General features: G+C 38.1%; 1 protein-coding gene across 1 annotated transcript; it reads left to right on the top strand.

Moving 5' to 3' along the window:
• Window positions 1–675: 675 nt before the first annotated feature.
• On the top strand, window positions 676–22704 carry BRMS1L (BRMS1 like transcriptional repressor). Its single transcript, XM_083837739.1, has 10 exons — window positions 676–906; window positions 7211–7301; window positions 9610–9737; window positions 11966–12045; window positions 14561–14657; window positions 15040–15123; window positions 17064–17128; window positions 18487–18526; window positions 19374–19500; window positions 21146–22704. The coding sequence occupies exons 1-10, from the start codon at window positions 771–773 to the stop codon at window positions 21267–21269; spliced, it is 972 nt and encodes a 323-aa protein (XP_083693865.1). The 5' UTR covers window positions 676–770; the 3' UTR covers window positions 21270–22704.
• Window positions 22705–23589: the final 885 nt, after the last annotated feature.

Below are 23589 nucleotides of genomic sequence, written 5' to 3' on the forward strand. Positions count from 1 at the left end.
TTCCAGCTCACTTCAGGCCTTTTCCTAATTCCTTCCAGCTCTCTGAATATCTGACACCACTACTGAAGCACTTTGCCACATTAGCTTGAAAGAACACCAGCTTACAATCCCTTTGGTAACATCCTTTAAGTTTTTGAACTTTACGAACCAGCACTTGGTCACATTTGGGGCTCCTGAAAGCTGCTTTTAAACAAGGAGAACGTGAGGACACCATCACTTGTTGCTCCCCTTTTATTTTAAATAACCAGACCCATAACAAAGCTAAGCTGGGCCACCTGCCCGTGGCCACAACAAAACTGCCCCCGCTTGCCTGTGGGCTATGACCCACCAGGGATTTGGGGCTGTCGACGTGTGCTGTGAGGTGAGGCTGAGCAGCTCCCTCGCCAAGTGGGCAGCTCACACAGCACAGCATTACTAAAGGCAGTGGGTAAACGAGCTGACACCCAGCAGAGAGGCTCTGACACCGCCTCGCCCCGTGAGGAAGCTGCAACGGCCCCGGGGCAGGGGCCGGGAGGGGAGGCAGCGGCGCGGAGGCCCCGTCCCGGAGTCCCGCCCCCGCCGCGCCGCTCCCGGAGGACCACAACTCCCAGCACGCCCCGCGCGCGGGCTCACCGAACCTGCTGGCCCGGCCACTGGCAGGGCTCAGCCAATGAGAGGGCGCGGCGGGCGCCGGGCGGGGTAGGCTGCGGCGGCGGGGCGGGGCCGGCGGCGGCAGCGGCGGCGGCGGGAAGGGGCCGTGCCGGGGGCCGGGGCCCGGCGTTGGCGGCGCGATGCCGGTCCACTCCCGGGAGAAGAAGGAGAACAACCACGATGAGATGGAGGTGGACTACGGGGAGAACGAGGGGAGCAGCTCGGAGGAGGAGGAGACCGAGAGCTCCTCCGTGTCCGAGGAGGGCGACAGCTCAGGTACCGGCACCGCCTCACCCTCCCCCGCGCCCCTCGCCCCGGGGCCGGGCAGCGGCCTCCCGCCTCCCCCCGGCCCCCACAGCGCCGCCGGTGCCCGCCCCGCCGGGACCCCGCCCCGCGGCCTTTCCGCCCCGCCCCGGGCCGGCGAGGGGGGGCCGGCTCCGGGCAGCAGCGAGGGTCGCCGTGCTCCCCTGGGGGCTCCCCTGGGGGCTCCCACGGGGGGAAGTTGCCACCTACCGGCAGCCTGGCGGCGTTCCGAGGGTGCTGCTGCCCCGGCACCGCTCCCAAGCACTGGCCCATGAGGGGTAGGGCGCTGTGAGCTGGGCAGGTCAGGCAGCTGGGAAGTGGCACTGCTGCTGTAACTGAGCCACCTGAGCGCGTTGGAGCCCTCAGTGTACTACTAATCCTCAGGCTAACTCGTCACTATTTGGTGTTAGAAGATCTTGGGTGTTATGTCCCGGTATATCTTTATGTTCACGCTCCCTTCGTTTCAGGGAAAGCCCTGCCCTGGCTGTGCCATGCTGACCTGTGGCACTTGCTCCCGTCTGGGCTGTGCATAGGCTGCTGAGCTGCTGGAGGCCGCAGAGGCACGGTAGGGACAGGGTCGGCCACACTGGCTCCGCAGAAGTAGAGTGAAGGCTCTGCTGGTGCTGGGAAAGTGTGGCTGCTGTGCTGGGAGACAGCAGTCGTGCCCTTGATCTGAGTTAATACTCACTGGAGCAGAGGTGATCCCCCAGTAGAGGCCTTGGCTAATCCCCAAGTCCAGGTAATCTGCCCAGAGTTTATATAGAGCTTCCCGTGTGTCTTTTTTTCCCCCTCCCTTCTCCCTTATTTCCCTGTGCCTCTGAGATGTCAAATATCACTGACAGAACCCCATTTTACAGCTCTAGCCTGCTGATCCGTGGCTGCCTGCTTGGATAGAACTGCTGGATGCCACTACACTGCCAGCAAAATGACCATAAACACAGTGATTTTATTTGTGCCTACATTAACAACTGATTTGGCAAAGCAGGAATAGAGATGGGTAGTCCAGAGTAGATGGTACTGAGGCCCATACATCTCCAAAGTAGGTAGGGATTTGTTTCACGTAATGTATCCCCAGCTGAACACATTTGGTTGGAAGCTGCTTGAAGAGCAAGTCATTGTTTCAAACCCTTGTGTTCTCTGTAGACATCTGAGTACGTTTGACAAGAACCTGAAATGAAGCTTTGGGTTTAACTTGATAAGAAAATAATTTGGTTTGTGTTCTCCAAAACGGCTGCAAACTGACCCCGTGGGTGGTAAGCTCACACAGTCATCAGACTCTCTTCAAAGCTCTCCTGTACTGACACATGAACGTGCACACAACTTTTATAAACAGTTGGGCTCCAGTTATGGGTCGAGAGTGTATTGATCCAGCTACAGATCTGCTGCTGAGGAAGACTGATTGGTCTTTCCTTAATCACATTAAGTGATTGAATTGAAAAACAGGGCCAGAAAACTATACTTTAATTGTCACGGGTTGGTTTGATGAAAACTAAGCTGGGCAGCATCCCTATGTGCTGGTGATTATGCTCAACGAAAGGCAAACTTGAGTGCGGATGCAAGGACAAGCAGCTGGAGGTAATCAAGTTTTAAGTTGGAAAAGCATGTCTAGTTTGTCCCTGTTTGCACAGCAGCGTGCTCCGCTCCTTTTAGATGCGACTTAGGAAGGTGTGTTTCAATTCTTTCATTATCGCTATTGTACATGGACTAGAAAGTGAATTCTGTATTTTGGAAAATACACAGACATGACTATTCCCACCTAAACGTGACTATTTTTCAAAAAAGTTCTAACATACACAGCTGAATGAAGTTTGTTAAATCTTTCAGAGGAAAACAAAATCGTGTAGAGGAGGAATACACAAGTTTATTGGGCATTATGGGGGTGAGAGACAGGGTTGTGAAGGGCTCTTTGTTGAGGTCCAGGAGCAGCACTGCAACAATTACCCCAACTTACTTAGCCCATGGGAAGTCTAGGGTCTTCGAGTTTGTGTTACAACAGATTATGTAGTTTATGTAGATTACAATTAGATGCTGTCTAGGGGTGCCTTTTCTTCATCTATTATTCTAGCCGATCAGTATGTCTAAAAAAAATATATATATCTCATTTTCTATGTGAGAAAGGAGCTTGGTATGACAGATGTAAAGTTATCTCTTTCTCTCCTCCAGCTCCCTGGCTCTGGAGAAAGGAAAAATGGCTCTGTTAGTTCCAGCCACTGACTTTTTTTGTTCTCTTCAAAAAGTTTGCTCTCTTTCAAAACCTGCTTGTACTACTATATGAAGTTTTAACCAGCTGACACTTTAAAACCAAACTTTGGTGTTTACACGTCCACAAAGACGCTTTGGTCGATTTCTTTATTTTTTTTATTTTTTGTTTAATTTAATTTTATTTCTGTCGAGGGCAAATCATTCTGTTATCTTTTCCTGGTCTTGGTTTCTTTTGGGATTGGGAGGAAGAAGGAGGAGCTATGTTTTAAGTGAATGTAGTGTGAGAGTGTTTCTTTACAACAATACCAGAAACCCTCCAGATAATTTCTGTAGCATTCCGCAGAGAAATGCTTTTAAGGGAGCACTTAGAAAGTGATGATTACAGGAAATTGCATGCTTGTCTTGGGGTCTTGACAAATATGAATGTACTCCATGGAATCGTATTGCTTCTACAGATACAAGATGATTAGCACTGCAAGAAATAAGTCTTAATTAAAATTAGTAGGGGAAAAAAGAAAGATTTAGAAGGAAGAGATTTTTTTTCATTAAATTTGTTCTATGCTTTACTTGCATTTGGTGGTTTTTTCTTGCCCCCCCCCCAGTATTTGACTGAGAATACGGAAGATGTGGTTAGGAACAGCATAACATGCTCTTGAAAGCTGGCACTGTTTCTATCCTTTTCCTTTTGATGATACATATTTAGTTTTTTTCAATTATCGACCAGGGTATACAATAGCGTATCAGGGATGAATAAAAAAGCCACAAGTTATGCTTGCCATCCCAGATGAGAATTTGAACATTTTTGTAGAGCACTTTATATAGGCCATAGCTTATTAAAAAGGACTATTTTAGGTGCTGTTACATTTTAAGTACTTTTTTTTGTGTGTCTTAAAACTGAGCTGTGCTAGTTAGGGAGTTGGACTACTCAAATGCAGTAGGAAACAAATGACTGCGATTTCAATGGTGTTAAAAATGCCCCAAATGCTTTCTGCAATACAGAACTTTATGGGAAATTTGAAGCGTTGAGACAGTTTTGGCCTGTTAGCAAGTACTTTAATATAAAATGAGAAATATTCCGTCTCTAGCAATACAAATTTTCAACAGAAAAGCCATGAGGTTTAATCTCAAAAATTACTTTTTTAATACTAAATATTTCCCGATCTGTACATTGTTTAATGCTGTGGGGAAGAGTTCCATAATTGGGAAAATGAAGGTATTTCAAGACTCTGAAAATCTGAAAAAGGTTAATTGGCAGAATAAAGGTGAAACAGCAGAAGAGTGACTTAGCGTGTCAGTTGCCATTCAGTATTATAGGTAGAACATAGCCTTCTAGGCAGGAAGTCAAACATCTTTGAGTGTGGACCTAGCTGAGGGGAGACTGGAGAGAGCTGTGTTTTATTTCAACATCTACAGGAGTATCAGCTGTGCCCTCACATCCCAATGCATGCTTGTTTTCTTGCAGCAGAAGATAAAAATGTAAGATGCAGTCGCTTTCAATCTGCATTGATCCTCAGAAAGGGCCACAGTTCTAATATTATTATTTTTTTATTTGCAGTCCTTAAGCATGCCCAAGCAATGAAATCCATGTTAATTTAAGGAAAACTTCTGAATGAATTATTTACAAAACACACTTAGAAACAAAACCATACCTGGAAATGTCTGAAACGTGTATGTGAGCTTGAGAAGCAAGTGGGAAAGCCATCTGGATCCCAGGGCTTGTTGCTGCCTGGATTCATGGGGAGGTTCCTTCAATTTTTAATGCAAACTTATTTTTATAGCACACAAATGCTTCAGACAAGACTTCAGGTAATGTGACTGGCACATTCCTTAAATCTGGCCAAGATGAAAGTTGCTCAGTCAATTTTGGCTCAAGCGTTGCATTGGACAGCCAACTAAAACTTTGTTCTTTAATCTGACTTTCGATCTTATTCTGAGTTCTGGGATCTGCCTTATTTATGAGACTAATACTTTAAAATGAAAGTGTCTTTTAGCAGCCTCATATTCTCTTCTCACACCCTTCTCAACATGCCAAGCAATTTTTGAAGTTCTGACTTCAGATTTTCTCTCTTCAGGCTATCCCACGTTTTATAACTTTGTAAAGGCTGCCTTCTATTGCTCATACTCACTATAGTGTGAGGAGCTGCAATAAGGCTTTGATTTGGACTCGTGTACTGCTCCATTGCCTGTTGGTTTTCATATCCAGGCAGAGAGGGCTAGTGTGGTGTTCAGTCTGAAAAGCTTGTGATGGTTTCAGTATAAAGGTATGTGGACTTAACTTCGTACTTCAAGAGGTTTAAGTGGAAGATCTGAGCTACTGGCTCCTCTGAGTCAGGGAGGTGATGTGCACGCCCGAAGGTACTTCTTTCATCCCATCACCTTTGCAATTTGCCATGCTCTTTTGCAAAACAATCAGGAGGAACGCTGATTTTTTTTTTTTAAAGCTGGTATAGGAGACAGCATAAAGCAATTGAAGGTGTCTGCTGTAAAGATGTGGGTGAGGAAGAAGCAAAGGCTTTTGAAGTTGTTTGTGGTCTAGAAGAACGGATGCAGAGCATCCTGCTTTGCCTCTCCATCAGCAACTGGGAGTTTTCTTAACTCCTCAGCTGGGCATGGCCCCCTCAGGACAGCTCTCACACTGGGGCCTGCTTGCACCAGTCCAGCCCCAGCTCCTGATGGTGTGGCTCTCCATTCTTCCTGTGATTGTTCATCATCAGTCACTTGTACAGGAGCAATTTCCTTGAGATGCTGCTGCTGTAAAGCTGCTTCAGCATATCTCTGTCTTCCGAATGTGGCTTAGCAGAGTCTTTTTTTCACTCTTCTTTTTAAAACGCTCAGATGGGCAGGGCTGGTGGAGGAAGGGCAGGAAGGAGTGAAGAATTTCGTAGCTTCGAGCCTAGATACTTAATTTTTTATTATGGAGAACTGTGGTTAATGAAGCACCGGTTTTATTAATGCCTTGGAAATGCGTCTCTTTGACAGAAATAGGGTTTTGAACTTGCCTTTTTCTACCTTATATTTGCTGAAGTACAGCAGAAGGTTGCATGTCACTAAAATTCAGCAGTTTTCCATTATGTGCTTTACTACTTGTTACATACATCTTTTGAGATACCGTACCTTTTATCCTCTTGAGTTGTGCTTTGGTAAATCTAAAAGAGCAGAGGGTGAGATCCTGTGTACAGGGAAATGAAGCAAGAAATGCTGTTTTGAGGAAAGCCTTCTCAACTTTTAGTTTATTTAATTCATCACAAAAGCAAGGAAAAAGGTAGATAATGCTTTCTTCAACAAAAGGAAACTAAACTAAAACTTTTAGTTCAACTTCTCAAAGCACTTCAGAAGCTCTGGAAAGAATTTAATGTTAATAACTCTTGTTCCATAAAAGCATATGAAATCAAACTTCTTCAAAATTCTAGATTTTGCAGGTTTTGCTGTTAAGACCTGTTTCATTACAAATACAGTGTTTTTAAGTGGTCTTTATGACGAGCTGCAGATATTTCTACATGAGTAATTGAGACTTAAACAACTGTCCCAATTGTAAAGGATGAAACCTGTTTTCAAAACCAAGTGTTACATTTTTCTTTTTAACTGATATTATTAAAACTAAACTTTGAATTATGTATGACAAATGTAATATTTGGACTGTGCTTGCTTTCTGCGGATTGCTTTTGCTCATACTAACACAAGGATGCACTTGAATTTTCAGTTATGGCAAATAAATCTTCATGGGTAATGCTGCCTTTCATCTGACGTGCTATAAAACGTTTAATTGTTCTGTTTCTTATTTTCTTCAGACGTACTTTGCATTATCAGTTACAAAATTTAGCCTCTTGAAGACTTACAATGATGTAATCTTGCTTTGAGGAAGAAAAATTGCACTTTATGGGGTTTCTTCTAGAGGTAGACCCAAGTTTCTTAACCTCGCAGTTCATGTGACAAATGATTTCTTATAACCTGCTGTAAGATAATAGAGGTTGATCTGTTTTTGGCTAAAATTCAGATGTGTTGAAAATTTGCTAGAAAAAAAATCCAGTTTATTTGTTTATGTTGTTCACAATGTGTTACCTTTTCTTATTCTTAGAAATGGATGATGAGGACTGTGAAAGAAGAAGAATGGAGTGTTTAGATGAAATGTCCAATCTTGAAAAGCAATTTACAGACCTCAAAGATCAGTAAGTATTTTAATATTTTAAGTGCCTCGTTTGAGGGTTTGTTCCATGAGAATACTGTGTGCAGCTGGTGTTCCTTGTTTTTCAAATAAGCGGATACTACTTTAGGAGAAGAATAAGGATTGGAAGTTCTGAAATGATTTGCAGACAGTTGCTCCAAATTATTTTCTGCAGGCTCTTATATGAGAGAATATATTTGTTTTCATATATTTTATATACACACACATATATATATATATAGAGAGAGAGAGAGAGTATTTACTCTGTGTGTGTATACAAATATTTATTTTATTTCTGCTTTGTTGTAAGAATGATTCTGAAGTGTTGCTACATAGGGCTGACATGGGTCTATTGCATCTAGATGCTTAGCAAAACCAAGGAATTGATGCTTAGCAAAACCAAGGAATTGTTATCTTTGGAGGTATGTATCAAGATCCTTGTCCTCCTTTTATATATATGTGACTTGCATAAACAGATCCAAGCACTGTCTTTGCTACACTAGAAATGAGTTTTTTTTTTTGCAAGGTATAAAAGCAGTTTTTATAGCCAGTACTAATGAAAATTTCCTGTGGCTACTGCAAACCAGAAACCAATACTGGAAATGAAACCTTTCTTAGCTCTTTGTCAGTAGTTGGCCATAATATCTGCATCACTCAGAGTAAAGACCTAGTAAGTAGAAAAGAAGAACTGAATAGTCACAGTTATTCAGAAGAGAATCTCGTTTGAGTTAGACCCAGTCGTCTGTATGTATATAAAATTTATTTTCAGATGTGCCCAGGTAGGCTAGATGTATCTGTTCCAGTTTAAATTGATGGGAATTCGGCAATTAACTTAACCAGGTACCTGCAAAAGAAACATTCAGGAAACCTTGTCTATTCTTGGGCATACATATTCTAATTGAAAATGAGTCAGTTGTCATTGCATTCCAGATGAGTGTTCATATTGTGTGATAGCTCTTTCTACTGGAGATCTAAGATAAATAATAGCAAACTTTATAAAATAGGGAAAGAAGAAAAAGATGCTTGAACAACAGGGTGTTCCTCAACCAGCAGCAGAGATGAAGTGATTGTTTTATAGGGAAACTAAATTTGGATCCTGTAAGTGGGGTTTACACTTGTTGACAGCAGTTACCCATTTTAGGCAAATCACTGTTTGAAATTACTGGGTAAGCAGTTTTAGTTCATCAACTGCTATGTGATACCAAGTGCTTGCAGCACCCAGGCCTGATTTAGCTGGAAGTTGGTGCTGTGTAATCTGATGTTAGTGATGCAGCCAGTCATGTGCGCTATGTACCTCTGCTTATGTTGTTGTTAGATTATTCTGCTGTAGCTAGATGTTATTGACTGCGTGCATAGCATGCTCATCAAGGACTGAGAACACCAAATTGGTCTTTAATCAGCTGCAGGCTATGTCATTTGGCTGCAGGTCAGATTGAGTCTATTATCATTTTGCAGATAAGTGGGAGTGATCACTATTTAACTATAGCTGTGTTAGGTACATATGCTTGAACTATTTGAGTTGTCATCAAGATAAAATGAAAATCAGGCTGGTGTTGCTTCAAGTGAACAGCCAGTAGTTCTCAAGCAGGTCTTGATTTTTTGGTATGTGTGAACTTTCTTCTGTTTAATTCATTACTTAAGCAATACACTCTAAACAAGTAAAAAGGTAGCATTGCTGTCCTGAAGAGGAGACTGCGTTAAAAGGTAATGTTTGATGTGTTCTTAGCACATACATGGAAGTTTGTATGTGCTTGCCTCAGTGTTGCCACTTTTGATTGTGGAGTGCAAAGTAAAAACATGAGAACAGGATGAGCTGTTTATGTTGATGATTTTATCTTTTAACATTATATTTAATTAACTAGTTATGAAGAGTGGAGTTTTATTGTGATTGAAAGGCTTGTAATTGATACTACATCAGGTAAAATAAAAATACCGTAATATTTCCTTTTGGTGGGAATGGAAGATGGCAGTTACACGCTATCCCATGACGTTTTGATGGTATTTGATACGTGGATTTTCACAGGGGATGGAATGAGGGTTGCTTCAATAAGAGCCTACCTATCTTTTGCCTTGGTTTGTGGTAGGATGAGAGCAGATGTGTGAACAACAAAGTGGATGGGATTTTCTGTCCACAAAATGTCTCTCCTTCCCTCCCTTCCATGACACAAGCATGGAAAATTCAAATGGTAACAAATCTTAAATTTGCTTCAGTGGGTGTGCCATAATGTTAACAAAGAGAGGCAGATTAGGTCTTTAAAAAATATTTCTTCTAATTTGTTTGCTTTAATTTTTTTAATGTTCATTTTTTTAAGACTTTACAAAGAAAGATTAAGTCAAGTGGATGCAAAACTACAGGAGGTCATAGCTGGAAAAGCACCTGAATATTTAGAACCGTTGGCAGCATTGCAAGAAAATATGCAAATCCGAACCAAGGTGGCAGGTAGGCATAAAAAGTAAATATTTCCGCTTCAACAGTATAATGTTGCTATGAATTTTAAGGGAAATCTTTTTTTTTTTTTTAACTTTAGAATTGTTAAAGCAGTGTGTTTTAAAGCTAGAAACACCATGGCATGGTTTTAAACTTAAAGTAGTTTTCAAGTCAAAATGAATAGGTTGCTTGCTTCTTTCCACAAATTGCCTGATAACATTACATTAAAAATATGGCTCATTTAGGTTTCATTTAATGTCTGGCTGTCTTTGTGGAGTGAGCGTAAAATTATTGAATTAGAAACAGTAATCATTTTTATTAGTCAGAAGATTTGGGATCAAATCTGCTCACATGGGTTATTGTTGAAATGAAGAAGTATGTAGATGCCATCCAGTTCATTCTTGTCATCTTAGAACATCATGTTTTTTCTGCTCCTCTAGTCTATGTCTCTTCAGTCCTTTGCTCCCCTCCTCTTGTTCCAGTCTGGGGAAGGAAGAAAATCCTTGTCCTTAACAGCTTTTATGTGAACTGCATTTTAGTGAATGTTTAGGTGGGCTTTTATGCTCATAGAAGAAGCAGGCAAGAAGTCTTATCTTCTTCTAGGATACAACCATATAGTCATATGGAATAGTGCTATTATGGGACATCTACAACTTTGTCTTCCTTATGGTAAAGTCTTTTCATTCTGTAGCTTCCTAAAAGAGTAATTCAGCTGTCCAGGGGTTACCTGAAACAGGCAGTCAGAGACAAAAGGCAGACAGCTGTGAGAGGTTATGCCAATGTCTTTTCTAAAAAATTCAGCGGAAGCAGTACGTCAGCCAACTGGAAAATGACAAGCCTGCTATGTTTTTTATAATACTAGTAGCACATAGTATGTTTTCATTGGTACTTTTGACTGCAGACTGTGAAATGAAATTGGAATCTTTTGGTCTATTGCATTTCTCTCCCTCCTGGTCATCTCCGTAATGCTTTCCCTCAGATGATGACCTGGAATTCCTGGGTTTTAAGATCTTTACCGCAACTTTACTTGACTAATCCTAAGCAGTCCTCTTGTGTTTAATGGTAGATTCCCAGATGAACTTCCCCAAAAGTTTGACATGAAAACAACCTTAACCCAAGCTGTTGGTTTTCAGTTTTAAATGTGACTTTCTGTCAGTGCTTTCATGTAGGTGGGTGTGGATAGGGAGAATATTAAAGATTTTCCTGATTCGAGTCTTCAGCAGCACTGAAGATGCATGTTCCAATGTAAAAAGAGCCCAGGGAGAAGACTACGCGTTTCCTTGAAGTTGAGACTAGAAATCAGATTTATTTTTTTTCCTTTTGTCCTCTACTTAATGAGATTCACAGAGTTGTTCCATAGGACACCGGAAACTGCAGAATGGGTCTATTTGCCCTTGCTGTTTCACAGCCTTGACAGAAGTGGGTAGTAGCAGGACTTGAGCTCCAGCAGGTCCAAAGGACCCACTTGTTCCTTAGGGAGGGGAGGAAGGGGGGGAAAAAAACAAAAACTACGGATGTAATAGAAAAGAAACTTGTTTTCCTCTGCTCTCTAAGGCAGTGAGCACTTCACACAAAACATGAGTCTTGACTATTTCAGCAAGGCAATGAAACATCTCTGTTTCTTCTAGGAACATTTATACCCACACTGCTGATTTCAGGCAATTAAACAATGATTATAAATTGGTAGGTGTAAGAAATAGTCCTAATGCTCAGAAGCAGTGCTCCTTGTATTGCAAGAAGGCTGGTTCTAAGAATGGAACAGTCTTGTTAATTGATGTGATTTATTAGTGTTGTGCTGTGCAAAGCAAGCCTCATTCCAAATATTAATTTGTAAAATCTGTTTTCTAGCTGCTTAACACCCCTCCCCTTGTTATTTAAAATAGTAATTTCAGAATAGAAGAGGCCATCAAGTACTTTCCGTATTTGAAAAGTAAGGATATCCAGGATAATTTGATCAGAAATATGAAATAGACCTGTTTTGTAAGGTTAGCATGATCTGTTGACTGATAAGGGAAAAAGTGAAAATAGCATTTATTTTTCATCAGATCTTTAGATTTAAGAGATTACTTGTACTTATTTTTACTTTGTAAAGGAGCTAGCCACTGTAATTGCCTAAAGTAATATATCTATATTTTCCCTTTTGTACCTATTTTGGGATGTGCAGGAAGTCCTAAAAGAGAACTTTGAAATCAGATGTCACCTAAAAAAAATTAATATTGTTGTAATTTGCTTGATTACAGGTATCTATAGAGAGCTTTGTCTGGAATCTGTGAAGAACAAATATGAATGTGAAATTCAAGCCTCTCGACAGCACTGTGAGGTTGGGCTAGCTATTCTATATTGATAGCTAATTTCATTTGTCTTTACTGTGTCATGTTCAGTGCGTACTTTTATTATTGCAGTTATTTTAATGCATTTGTTTTGTGATATTTAAGCCCACGTTAAAGTTTGTTCAAAGCATATCAAAATTGTCTTTATATTAGGTTAGATTTAAATATAAATTAAGTTCTCTTATTTTTCATTAGCAAGTTCTTATTAGATTTTTTTAGCCTTTTTTATGAAATGATTACTAAGAACAGTAGCTAAATTATCTACCATAATTTTAAGAAAAGGTACACTACACTTTTGTAATAATAATAGTCTTATTAAGTCTTTTTAAAGTATCTTGGTCTGCTGGTGGAAAGAGTTGTCATTTCAAAAGCAGTTACGGGAAAAATATGTTTCTCTCCTTGAGCATAAACACTTGTATTTAAGTATCTAAATACTGCATACTGTTGTACAAATACTCAAGTACATGCATGTCTGATCCTCTAGCCTAGCTGCTTAGATCCTGAGGTTTGCATCATAGTCCTCCTCAGCCCCCCATTACAGTGTTTTCTTCTTTGCTTGTTTTCTTCTTTACTTCAAGGTATAGTGTAGGACTACTCATTACTGACTTTCTTCATTCCTGTGAATTCTCCTGAGGCTGGACAGAATGCTGTAAGACTGGCAGGGTTTTCCATCCACAACTGAATGATTTGCTTTGGCTATATATTATTCCTCTTTCAGGTGGTTCTTCTTGCTTGTTTTGCTGCTGTGCTTCTCCTGTGAAACCTTCAGAATTCCAATGTGCACCATCCAGTAAGGGTCTCTCAGGGAGAAAGCTCTTCAAAGTCAGTAGAACTGCTTGTAAAATCACTGTTACACTAGAGCACAGCCATTCAGCTTCTGTTGCCTGTAACGGCTTTTCACACCTTATTTGTCACCAAGTGCTTGCAGCAAAACAGGTGTCTAAACACAAACACAATTTAATTTTAAAACAGTCTCAGAACAAATAACACTCATCTGACCTTTCAGGTATATATAAGAAAGCTTTTGTCTTTTCAATTCCAGTAGGGAATATTTTTATTTTTAGTAACAAGGGGTTGAAAAATATACGAAAGGAGGTCTCTGGAGTGTAAGTACTTTGTGACTTGAAGGGAATGTTAAGCATGACAGCCATCTATTGCAATAGGAGTCCTTGTTTTCTTTATAACTCTTTTGCTTCACACCTGCATACTAGCTTGAACACTGGTTAAGGTAAGTTTCTGTTGGTATGCTGTACTGTGGGCAGGAGCAGATGAGGTGCAGACATATACTGACGTGGCTCTAGGGACCGCAACTTCTGGTTGCAATGTGGTACCTAATAGTTATATACTTGTGCTGCTTAAGCTGCCTTTTTTTTTTTCCTGTAAGTCCAAGTCTCTGTTTTCCAGAGTTGTTAGAGATGCTGCTCAGCGAAAATGAACTTTAAAATGTAATAGTTGGCTGCATTTCCTACTTGTGTTTCAGGAAGTGTGCAAATTTATGCAGTACATTTATTGTCTTGAAGCTTGGAACTTAACTTAAATTGAAGTTACTGTTTTAGTGTGCTTAGTGTGTTCAGAAGCTGCCTTTAAAAGGGTAACTCATCTGTATAGGTACTGTGTAACTTTGGCATCAGTCCTATATGGTGAATTATAATTGAGAGCAGTTGTACTACAAAGTTGATTTTCTCATTGTCAAAGGCTTAGAGATGAAAGAGAGGGTAGACTACAAAATTCTGTAGAAAGTTCACACCAAAGTGTTTCCATTTATGTTAGGTGTGTTTTTAGCACTTTTTATATACAAAGGTTAAAGGTTTGTGTTAATCTATTTGGGTCAGAAATTATATTTTGAAAGAACGAACTAGCATACTTTTCTAAAGCAGTTTTAAAGTGTTTCTCTTAGCTTTAAGGTACATAGTTTTGCTTTCACAACTTTCTAGACCATTAGTTTGTGTGCATAAGAAGTTATTTTTGTTGTGAGTAGGTATTTTTCAGTTCTCTGAAAATAGGCAATTATAAATACTGTAATAGTAGATGATACTTCTCTATCATTGACTACAGTCTTGTTAATATTGGAGGTGGGTTAATAAAGGACTTTCCATGAAAACATTAGCTTTTTTGATCTTTAAAGAAAGTTGGAGAAGAGCTTAAGACTTTACAGTTACTCATCGCGAATAAATCTTTGCTACCCAAAAGGAAAATACTGTATTTGTGTCAAAATACAAGTAGCTATTCTGGAGATCTAGCTGTGTGCTTTATATACTTAGTTATTCTTGGTTCTGATATTTGATAACTGTATTTGTGCTTATGCCAATGGATGTGCTGTCTCTGAGAAACCAGGATCTTGTGGTAAGGAAATGGATATGGGGATACGTTGTATGCTTTACTGCTTCTGAATTTTTTTTATCTCAAATCAGTTCTTTCCTTCCACTGAGCCTTTAAATAGTTCTTATGCATGTTTAGATTATAGAACTTAGTCATGTATAAATGCCTAATTTCTTTTGATTTTAGAGTGAAAAGCTTCTGTTGTATGATACTGTACAAAGTGAATTAGAAGAGAAGATTAGAAGACTTGAAGAAGACAGGCATAGCATTGATATTACCTCAGGTGAATGGAAATTAAAAGTGTTTGGTTTGTTTTAATGTTGTAGCTGCTGATTAGTTGGTTGACAGTACTCATAATATTTCTGGTGAATTTCAGGTTATCCAGTAGAATGCTGTTCAGAACTACAGTGTAGGCTTTGGGAGGTGGGTTTAAACTTAAATTTAAGGTTTAATCAAACTTTAGTCCAGTAATTGTCAGCATCTTTTGTGTGTTTTGAGAATATTAATCTATGACTGCATAATCATGCAACATCTTCATTCTGTTCAGAAACAGCATCTCACCAGAAAATTTCGTATTTCTCATTTCTGGACAGTGTTTTTTACTGTAAGAAAAGCCAGATGTGCACATTTCTGATTCATAACATATTCTTATTACGTCTTTTCAGAATTATGGAATGATGAGCTACAGTCCCGGAAGAAAAGAAAGGATCCATTTAGTCCAGATAAAAAGAAACCTGTTGTTGTATCAGATATCCTTTTACTGAAATTGCTGTTCTTCCTGGTAGCTTTCGCATAGGGACTTTTACTATATATGTCATTGATAAGAAGTTGAAGAGATAATGCATTCTCAAAATTGATTTTGGAATGGCAGATATTATTCTAATTCAGATTAGAGAAACGTAGTTGAAATTGAAATTAAGAATCTCTAACTACTAGTTTCATATTTGACTTTTCTAACTTCAGAAAATAGAAGTAATTTGTCTCATGTTTCAGGTATTTGGTGAGTATTTGCCATCATTTTTTCAATATGGCGGGTTAGAAAGGAAGGACTTCAGAGGTCTGAATTAGGCACCTTGTATATTAAGGAATATCCTGTACATAATGAAGAACGTATCTTGAAGTGTGCTCAGTCCAGCTGCTCTTCTGGAAAGCAAGGAACTTGGGAGAAGAGGCTTAGAGCAGAAAGGTGTAGATAGTTATTACAAGTTAGGAAGAGACTTTTTTTCTTGTGCAGAGACATAGAAAGGTGGTTACCCTGAGATTAAAAGCTCTTCTGGGCATGAATGAATAAGTAATAACTTCTTGTAACTGGAGCCACCTTCTGATTTTACTAAAAGGATTAATTTGGTGAAAAGAAAATTGAGGTAAAATGCTGACCTTCAGTGCAGCGGGGATTCAGCCTGATGATCAGCTAGCTACAAAGCGAAAGAAGAAACAATTAGGCGTTATGTTCACAGGGTATAACTTGATTGGTGTAACTTCTGATTTATAACTTTGCTTGTCATATTGGGATATCTGTACCTCAATTTGTTACTCCTTAACAATTCTATAGACTTTAGAACCTTCTTTGATTAACTGTCTCAGTTCTTGGAATTTTTAACTTTTAAAATTTTTTGTGTGCTTGGGATTCCTGTAGAGTCAGTGTAGTATTTAAGTATTTTGTGTTGATGACTTCTTTTTAGCTGTAGATGAGCATACAGTGCAGCTGAAACTTCTTAGGGTGTAAGACCTAGGAGACAGTATCATCCTTCTTAAGAGAAAGAAGGAATTGTGTTTGCAAACTGAGTGTTCTATCTCTCTTCTGGCCCTACCCCACATTACAGGATAGAGATGTAATGGCTTAGAAGATGCCTGAATCATGGAGACTGCCTGTAAAAGAAATTGTCTACTAAATACTGACATTATGTGGCATAAACGCAATTTTTATTGCTAAGCTGTGCTGCAAAAGAATCCTGTTACTTTCACATGGTTTTCTGACTAACCGGGAGGATAATATATGAAGAAATAAGGCTTTGACAGAATGGTCACTTTCTATTTTAAAATGTTTTTAAATTTAGTTTCTATATTTATATTATTTGTATTATTTTTTTCTTTTTCTGTACCTGTCCTAATTGAGACACACTGCATCAGGATGGTTGATTTATCAGAACACGTCCCAGATGAGTGACATGTACTAATAACAACTGACATTAGAATGTGTCATACATGCAATTTAGTGGAGATGTTTTTTAACTAGTGCTTAAAAGCCTAGTGCTGTTAATCAATACAGATTACAAATGCCTTCTTTAGTTTTAACTGCTTTTGGAAATTTCAGTGCCAGGGTGTGAAAGTGCATTCCTTTAGTTCTCAGTCATCGTTGTCTTTAGGAGGTCAAGGTAAACAGCATCTGATTCTGTGGATTTTGAAATACCTTGCCATTTTAAGATACATTCCAAACAGAAAACATTAACATAGTTTTAGACCTAAAAGCCCAGCAATTTCAGTCATGGTTTTTAGCGTCTCCTACAACTCAAGCTATTCTATGATTCTGGGTTGCACAATTCAAAGATGCATTTATTATTACTGAGCTTTCACTTCACGTATGTATTTTTTATGTGAGAGCTTGTCAGAACAGGTGTTAATATCTTTCTACAATCTTCCAGGTGTTTTTATTATCACTGTTTAAAAGAGTATTCCTTAACTTTTCCACGCCCTTATATAGTTTATATGTTACAAGACCTTGATATTCTTGAAGACTGGACGACAATAAGGAAGGTAAGATGAAAAGTTGAATGCCAGTAGCTTCCTTTGGGTTTTGTGTGGGTTCTTGACTGTTCCTTTTGCCTCTTAAAAATATGTAAATGTGTTTTGAATACAATCAAGACTTAAAGCAGATTTTCATTTCTTCATTGGTCAGCTAATGCTTCTGTTCGAGCTATGTTATTGCTACTTTCTCCGACTCTACCTAAATCATGCAGAGGAATCTGATAAGGGAGTGGAAGAGCTTAACTCTAAAATGTGTAGACCACAATTTCTGTGAAAGAGATGAGATTTCTCAGAATTTCTACCCAACTGTGTAGACTATAATAGGATAGTTTGGTAGGATTTTGTTTTAAATAACAAAATTTGAATATATGTCATATAGTATGTTTTCTGATAGTAAATTGTTTATTTTATGAAGACTTCTTCAGCTTTTCAACATTTTTTTGGTATAAAGTATAACTATTTTTTTCCCAGATTATAAGAGGATCAGGGTTTACAGGAAGATAAATTTATTTGACCAGTTAATATATTTGGAAAAAAATAAATCCAACTTCTGGGTACAGAGTGTCATATAGGATCTTTACCATATTGTTAATACAACTTGCTGTAACCAAATGCTATCTTTGCCTTGCATCTGCAGTTGGAAGATATCCCATAGTAAGCTAGCAAAAATCAGTGCTTTCTAGCTTATGGAGTAGGAGACTACTTTATGAGAATTCAAAAGCTTGCTGGGAGACGGCATTGAGTCTATTTCCATATGGCTTTATACTTGTAAATATTTCCTAAACAAGAAGTAAAATGTGGTTCCTATGGGAAAGCCCGTCTGAGTGTTTTCTCTACCTATCACATCAGAGGCATAGACACAAAATAGCTTTCCCTCAGTTTCTTTGTTGTAGTGTAACATGATTTAAAGCTAGAATCTGATGGGGATTTTGCCTTTTATTGAAATCATTTAAAAAAAAAAAACTTAGTTTTATGTTTTTTAAACCTACTTTGCTACTGTGTGAGCTTGTGAGTATAGCTTATGAATCTGAAGAGTAACTGCTTCAGATGACACTTTCTTTTTCAGAATCAGAATTAATGTAACTTTGCATTTTTGATAGAATTACATAACAGCAGTTTTGCGGATTTAATTTAGAAAATTTGAGTTATATAAAATAAAAATTAATTTAAAAAGTGGTTCTCCCCTCCGTCCCAAATCCTGTTTCAGTTACTGAGTCACTGTTCAACACACTTTTCAGATTTGTTCTGATTGTGTTTTTGCATGCAAAAGCAAGTATCTTGAGCTACACTGCACAACACAATTAAAGCTGACAGTTAAGAAAAAAGACTGTTTGCTGACGAACTTTTTTCTGTGTGTGTGTTTCAAGGCAATGGCTACACTGGGGCCACACAGAGTAAAGCCGGAACGTAAGTAAACATTGTCTGGTTTCACAAGACAGAACTTGCTGTGTGCAGTGATGCAAACTGCATCTAGGCAGGTCATATTTATCTTAGCCATGGTATACTGGTGGAGGATGGGGTGAGGTAACTGGCAGATGTGGCTTTTTGCCTTTCGCTGCTCTCAGGTGCTGATAATTGTAGCTTGACTACTAATGATTTTATTGATGGTAAATTGTAGAAAATTATCCAAAAAAATTAGACTTCTAAAAGTGGATTATACCAATAAATATTGGTAAGCTATGCCAATGTTTACAAAACATGAAGCAGAAAACTGAGAAACCTTAGGGGAGCTTTCTAAAAGCAGCTCAAGTTCACTGCAAGCTACAACTCTGGAAAAAATAGAGGTCTGATAAAGGAGTGGTAAACGATAATTTGGCCTGAGGTGAGAAGCACATTAAAGCTAGGTAAAAGCCAGGTAAAATCAAGTACATGAGGAAATGGGAGAGAAAACAAGTAGGTGGTATGTTTCTTCAGCGATGCATTACTTACGTGCATTTTGTGATAATGCATTGATGAAGAGGTTTCAGAGTCTTCCATTTGCAATCTTGTCTACATTGCATTACTCCATTTGTGAAAATTCATACACTGAGAGAAGAAAACTTCTATCTGAAAATGGAAATGTAACTTTTATCTGACTGGAAATAAAAAGTTATCTTCTAATTTTCATCCATTTGGAGTTAATTATTTAGAAAATGGCTACTTTTGACAATGGAAAAACTGTGTGTTGTATGTAAATAACTTACTGAAAGTGTGTTTATAAATTTTGCTGACTTCTGCCAGTTGATATTAAATCCCTTCTTATTGGTCATTTCAGCACCTGTCAAATTAGAGAAACATCTACATAGTGCTAGATCTGAAGAAGGAAGGCTCTATTACGATGGAGAGTGGTATGGACGTGGACAAACGATATGCATCGATAAGAAAGATGAATGTCCTACAAGGTAAAGATCATTAATTTTATACCGCTCTGTGCAGTCCTGTTAAAGCAAAAGATAACATGATGGCATTGAAGAATAAGGCTTGTTTGCAGATAGTGCCAGCTTACTAACATTTATTAGTTCACATTGGAAGGCAGGCATTATCAAAGAAGTTTGAGCCCTTGGCTTCTGAGAGAGGAGTAAAGGTTGAATTTCACTGAAGGTAATGTGATGTTTTGTCAGGGTGGTATCTCACTAGAGGATTTCAGCTCTTGCTCATTTCTGAATACCTGGGATTGCAGTGTGCGGCATTTATTATTTTTTTTAGCAGGGATTTTGTTCCTTTGAGGATTTGGTCTGTTGGCCAGCTGAAAAATACTTAATTATGGAAAAATATTTTCTACTATTAAAGATAAGCTTTGTTTTTCTGTTGATTGATTGATTGCTCAGAAATAAACCAAATAGAACTTTTTTTTAAACAGTGTTCCTTCTCATAATTAAGTTTCTCCCTAGTCTAAATATGACAGTGCAAATTTGGTCGACTGTTAAAGATATCTAAATGTGTTTTTTCTATATGGATCGTATTTGTCAATTCTGTAGTGTAAGTATATTTTTAAAAAATAGTTAAAAGTATATGTTAAATTCCACTGAATGGGATAAATCAGTCTAAGAGCAGAGTGTTGATTAAATAAGCATTGCTACCCAGGTAAGACAGATATTGTTCCTCAAGGAAAATAAGCATGAATTGGGAGACTTTGACTTTATATAGCAGTAGTTTACTGTAAAACTGTCTGTTTCTTTCATTCCCTGGTGAGGGAGAGCAGATTTTTTTTTTTTTCCAGCGCTGAAACAAAGGTGTTTTTTTTTTTTCAGAGCTGAAACAAAGGTGTTTTAGTAAATTATATGTTATTTCTGAAATTTAAAGAATTCTGAAGTTGTTCTGCACAGCATAACAGTTGTACTCTGTCAAAAAAAATCTTCCTAGTGCCCTGTGTCTGACAGTGGCCAAAAGCTGATGTTAGCATACAGCGGAATTTCCCCAGCTTTTCAAGATTTCAGCAACTGTTAATGCTGACAGTTTCCCACAGGGTGTTTTGTTACACTCAGTATGCGATGGATCTTTCTTCCACTAACTGTTTTGCTCTCTGTTTTTGAGCCATTTTTGTCATCAATTCTATTTGGAAAAAAATGTTTTTTTTTTTTTCAGTATTTGTATTAAGGTTTACCACAAAAAGCATAAAAGCAAAGTTCATGTAAGAATGATTCAATTAAATTCAATAAATTGGGCTTTTTTTTCTTTTCCTCCTGTCTGTCTTGAGTTTCAGACTGTTTAACCTTTTTCTGGATATGTTTTCCAGCAGATCTGTTTTTTACTATGGGTAGTCTATTGTTTACTATAGGTGACTATTCATTTAAACAGTTAAAATATTTGTAGATACTGTGAGGGTTTTCTTATAGCAGGAGAAGAAAACAGTTGGCTGGAAAATCAACTACCTTTATTGAAGACGTGCAGTTACTAAAGAATTCTGCTTGCGTTTACACCTACTGCGTACTTTCATTTACAGTACAGAAATACAGCTGCAGTTTTGAGGTTATTTAATTACTTCTAAGATGTCTAAATTTTTTGTGTTTTTTCTCTCCCTGACCCTTCTTCCCTTGTTTTCTATAGTGCCATAATTACAACAATTAACCATGATGAAGTTTGGTTCAAAAGACCGGATGGAAGCAAGTCCAAGCTATATATTTCTCAGCTACAGAAAGGAAAATATTCAATAAAGCATAACCACAACTGACTATTGATACCAGAAATGAAACAAGTGGTATTGCCATGCTTGATGTGCCATGGGATGAAAGTTGTATTTAATAGTGTTTTGTATTCCTTATAAATTTACAGCAGTATCTGATGTGTATTTGTAGTGCTGTATGTAAACTTCATATGGATGGCCTTCAGAAACCTGAGGACGTTAAATCATGTTGACAGTTTTACCTCTAAACTGGGTCCAGTGCCTAAGGTATGAAGTACGCTCTTCAAATGTAATGGCTCAGAACTTCTCATTAATAGTCATATTTGTAAAATGAAATTAAAAAAAATAAATCCATAGTTGACCAGTTCGTGTGATAAAAATGATAACCACAGTTACCAGCAACTCACTTTGTTTTCAGTGAACATTGTCATGCTTCTCTTGTGGATGTAAATTTAGCCTGTTCAGCTGTTGCTTTTAAATAGATTGTAACATGCATAAGCATTCTTTTATCCAAAGTGGATCGATTTATTAAAATCTGCCCTCAACAGCTCTGCTAGTTCTAACTGCGTTATATTTTGTAAGGTTTACTATCTTGCTTATAATGAGACAAAGCCAATATTTTGAGTTACAATTTTTCAGGAGCATTTTTCTAGCTTAGGACCCTAGTCTATAGTAAACAAATTATTGGTGATTTTTTTCTTCTCCCCCAGATTACCAGCAAAATTTATGCATAAAGTAGACAGTGTTGCTCCAACCTGTTATATGCAGCCTACAAAGGATGGCTGCTGTGACAATTATGTAAATATTATTGCATGCTCTGCTTATTTGGTCCATGTTTTATGGAATACTATGAATTTTTTTTCAAAAGGAAAACATCTCTCCAGAAATCATTTAAGTGGGCAAATTTACACTGACTTTTTCACCAAACACAATTTTCCAAATTTCTGTAACCTATTTTGTCTTATCGTACACCAGAATTACTTAATGCAGTTTTAAAAGCTGAATTTCCCTTGAATCTTATTGTTTAAGCCATGGAGAAAGGTCCTAAATCCTTAATGTTACTGTGATGTGCTTGGAACATCTAGAATGTTAGATGGGATCGTTGAAGAATTTTTAATATGTTGGTTATATGCACTTTAATCTCCACTTATGATGACTCTTCTTGGAGAAAGAAAGCATCCATTTGGTTTAAAGGATCACAGCAAATAAGTATTTTTATTGTAACATAAAAATGGTTTATTCCTATATTAGTTGTCTCTTTTAGTGCAGGGTAGTAACTACTTTCCAAATGCCAAATCGGTTTCTGCTGAGTGATGCTTTTCTACAAGTGTATGACATTAATAATCAAATGTATATAAAGTATCAATTGACGTTGGCTTTTAACAATATGAACTGTATGTATACAGTTGTTTGATAATCTTTTTGTAATAAAATATTCGTATTTTTTAACTTAGTATATAAATAAATCATTGGTGGTAGTGAACATCTTGTATTTTGTTTTGCTTTTTGGTTTTCTAGTCTTGTTGGAGTTGCTCATGTAACAAATACTAAATCAAAAGTTGTTTTCAGAAAGTGTAAATCTTTTTAAAGACCTTTGACTTGCATTTTCTCTCAAAATTTGAGAGTATGTATAGATGTGTATCTTTTGTTTTACTTTTTTCTGTAATATTTTATGCAAGCAATAATCTGCACTGTTTATAAAATCAAATTTAAACACTGTTAAAAACGTTTTGGTTCCCAAAGAGCTTAAATCCACTTGCATTTAGGGTGTAGTGGGGCTGTGGTTCACCTCTTTCCTTCTCCCCTGTATTATGCACCACACTAGTTGCAATCGATTATTTCTAAAGCTGTTTGTAATCTGATCTCTTGCGGTGCAGAGCTTTGCTTTGCTTTGTACAGACTTTGCAGCTTGGATTGACACATGGTGAGTGTGGTTTCTTTATTTAGAATAAACGTTATTTGTATTAACATGGCAGGTAATAAGCATAGCAGTATATGTTAGTGATCAAACAGCTGGAATCTCGCTATTCCTTTACTACAATTCCTGGCAACTGAGCTATGGCTTTCCTTCTTACACGTGGTCACTTCTGTGCATGTGATAGGAAAGGAATGAGAAGGGTTTTTATAATTGTTTTTGTTCTTTATAATATGACTTATAATTGTTCTATTCTTATGCAAACCATATTTGATACGTGCTATATATCTTTGTTATATTTTGACAGGTAATGGTTTGCTCACTCTGTCATGAAGTATAAGGGGTCTTCAAAGGACTAAAATCTTCTCAAGGACAGACATTGTCAACTTGTTCATCTTTTCTATCTTTTGCACTGCTACAGTAAAACATTTCAAGCCTCAGTAGCATTGTTTT

This window comes from Anser anser (assembly GCF_964211835.1).
Source record: "Anser anser genome assembly, chromosome: 5".
NCBI classification, from domain to species: domain Eukaryota; kingdom Metazoa; phylum Chordata; class Aves; order Anseriformes; family Anatidae; genus Anser; species Anser anser.

Bases quoted from the DNA above. Each gene is read 5' to 3' on its own strand.
- BRMS1L (XM_083837739.1), top strand. From the start codon at position 771: ATGCCGGTCCACTCCCGGGAGAAGAAGGAGAACAACCACGATGAGATG. The intron at 12,046-14,560 runs GTTGGGCTAGCT...TTTTGATTTTAG, and splicing joins CCTCTCGACAGCACTGTGAG to AGTGAAAAGCTTCTGTTGTA. The intron at 17,129-18,486 runs GTAAGATGAAAA...GTGTGTTTCAAG, and splicing joins ACTGGACGACAATAAGGAAG to GCAATGGCTACACTGGGGCC.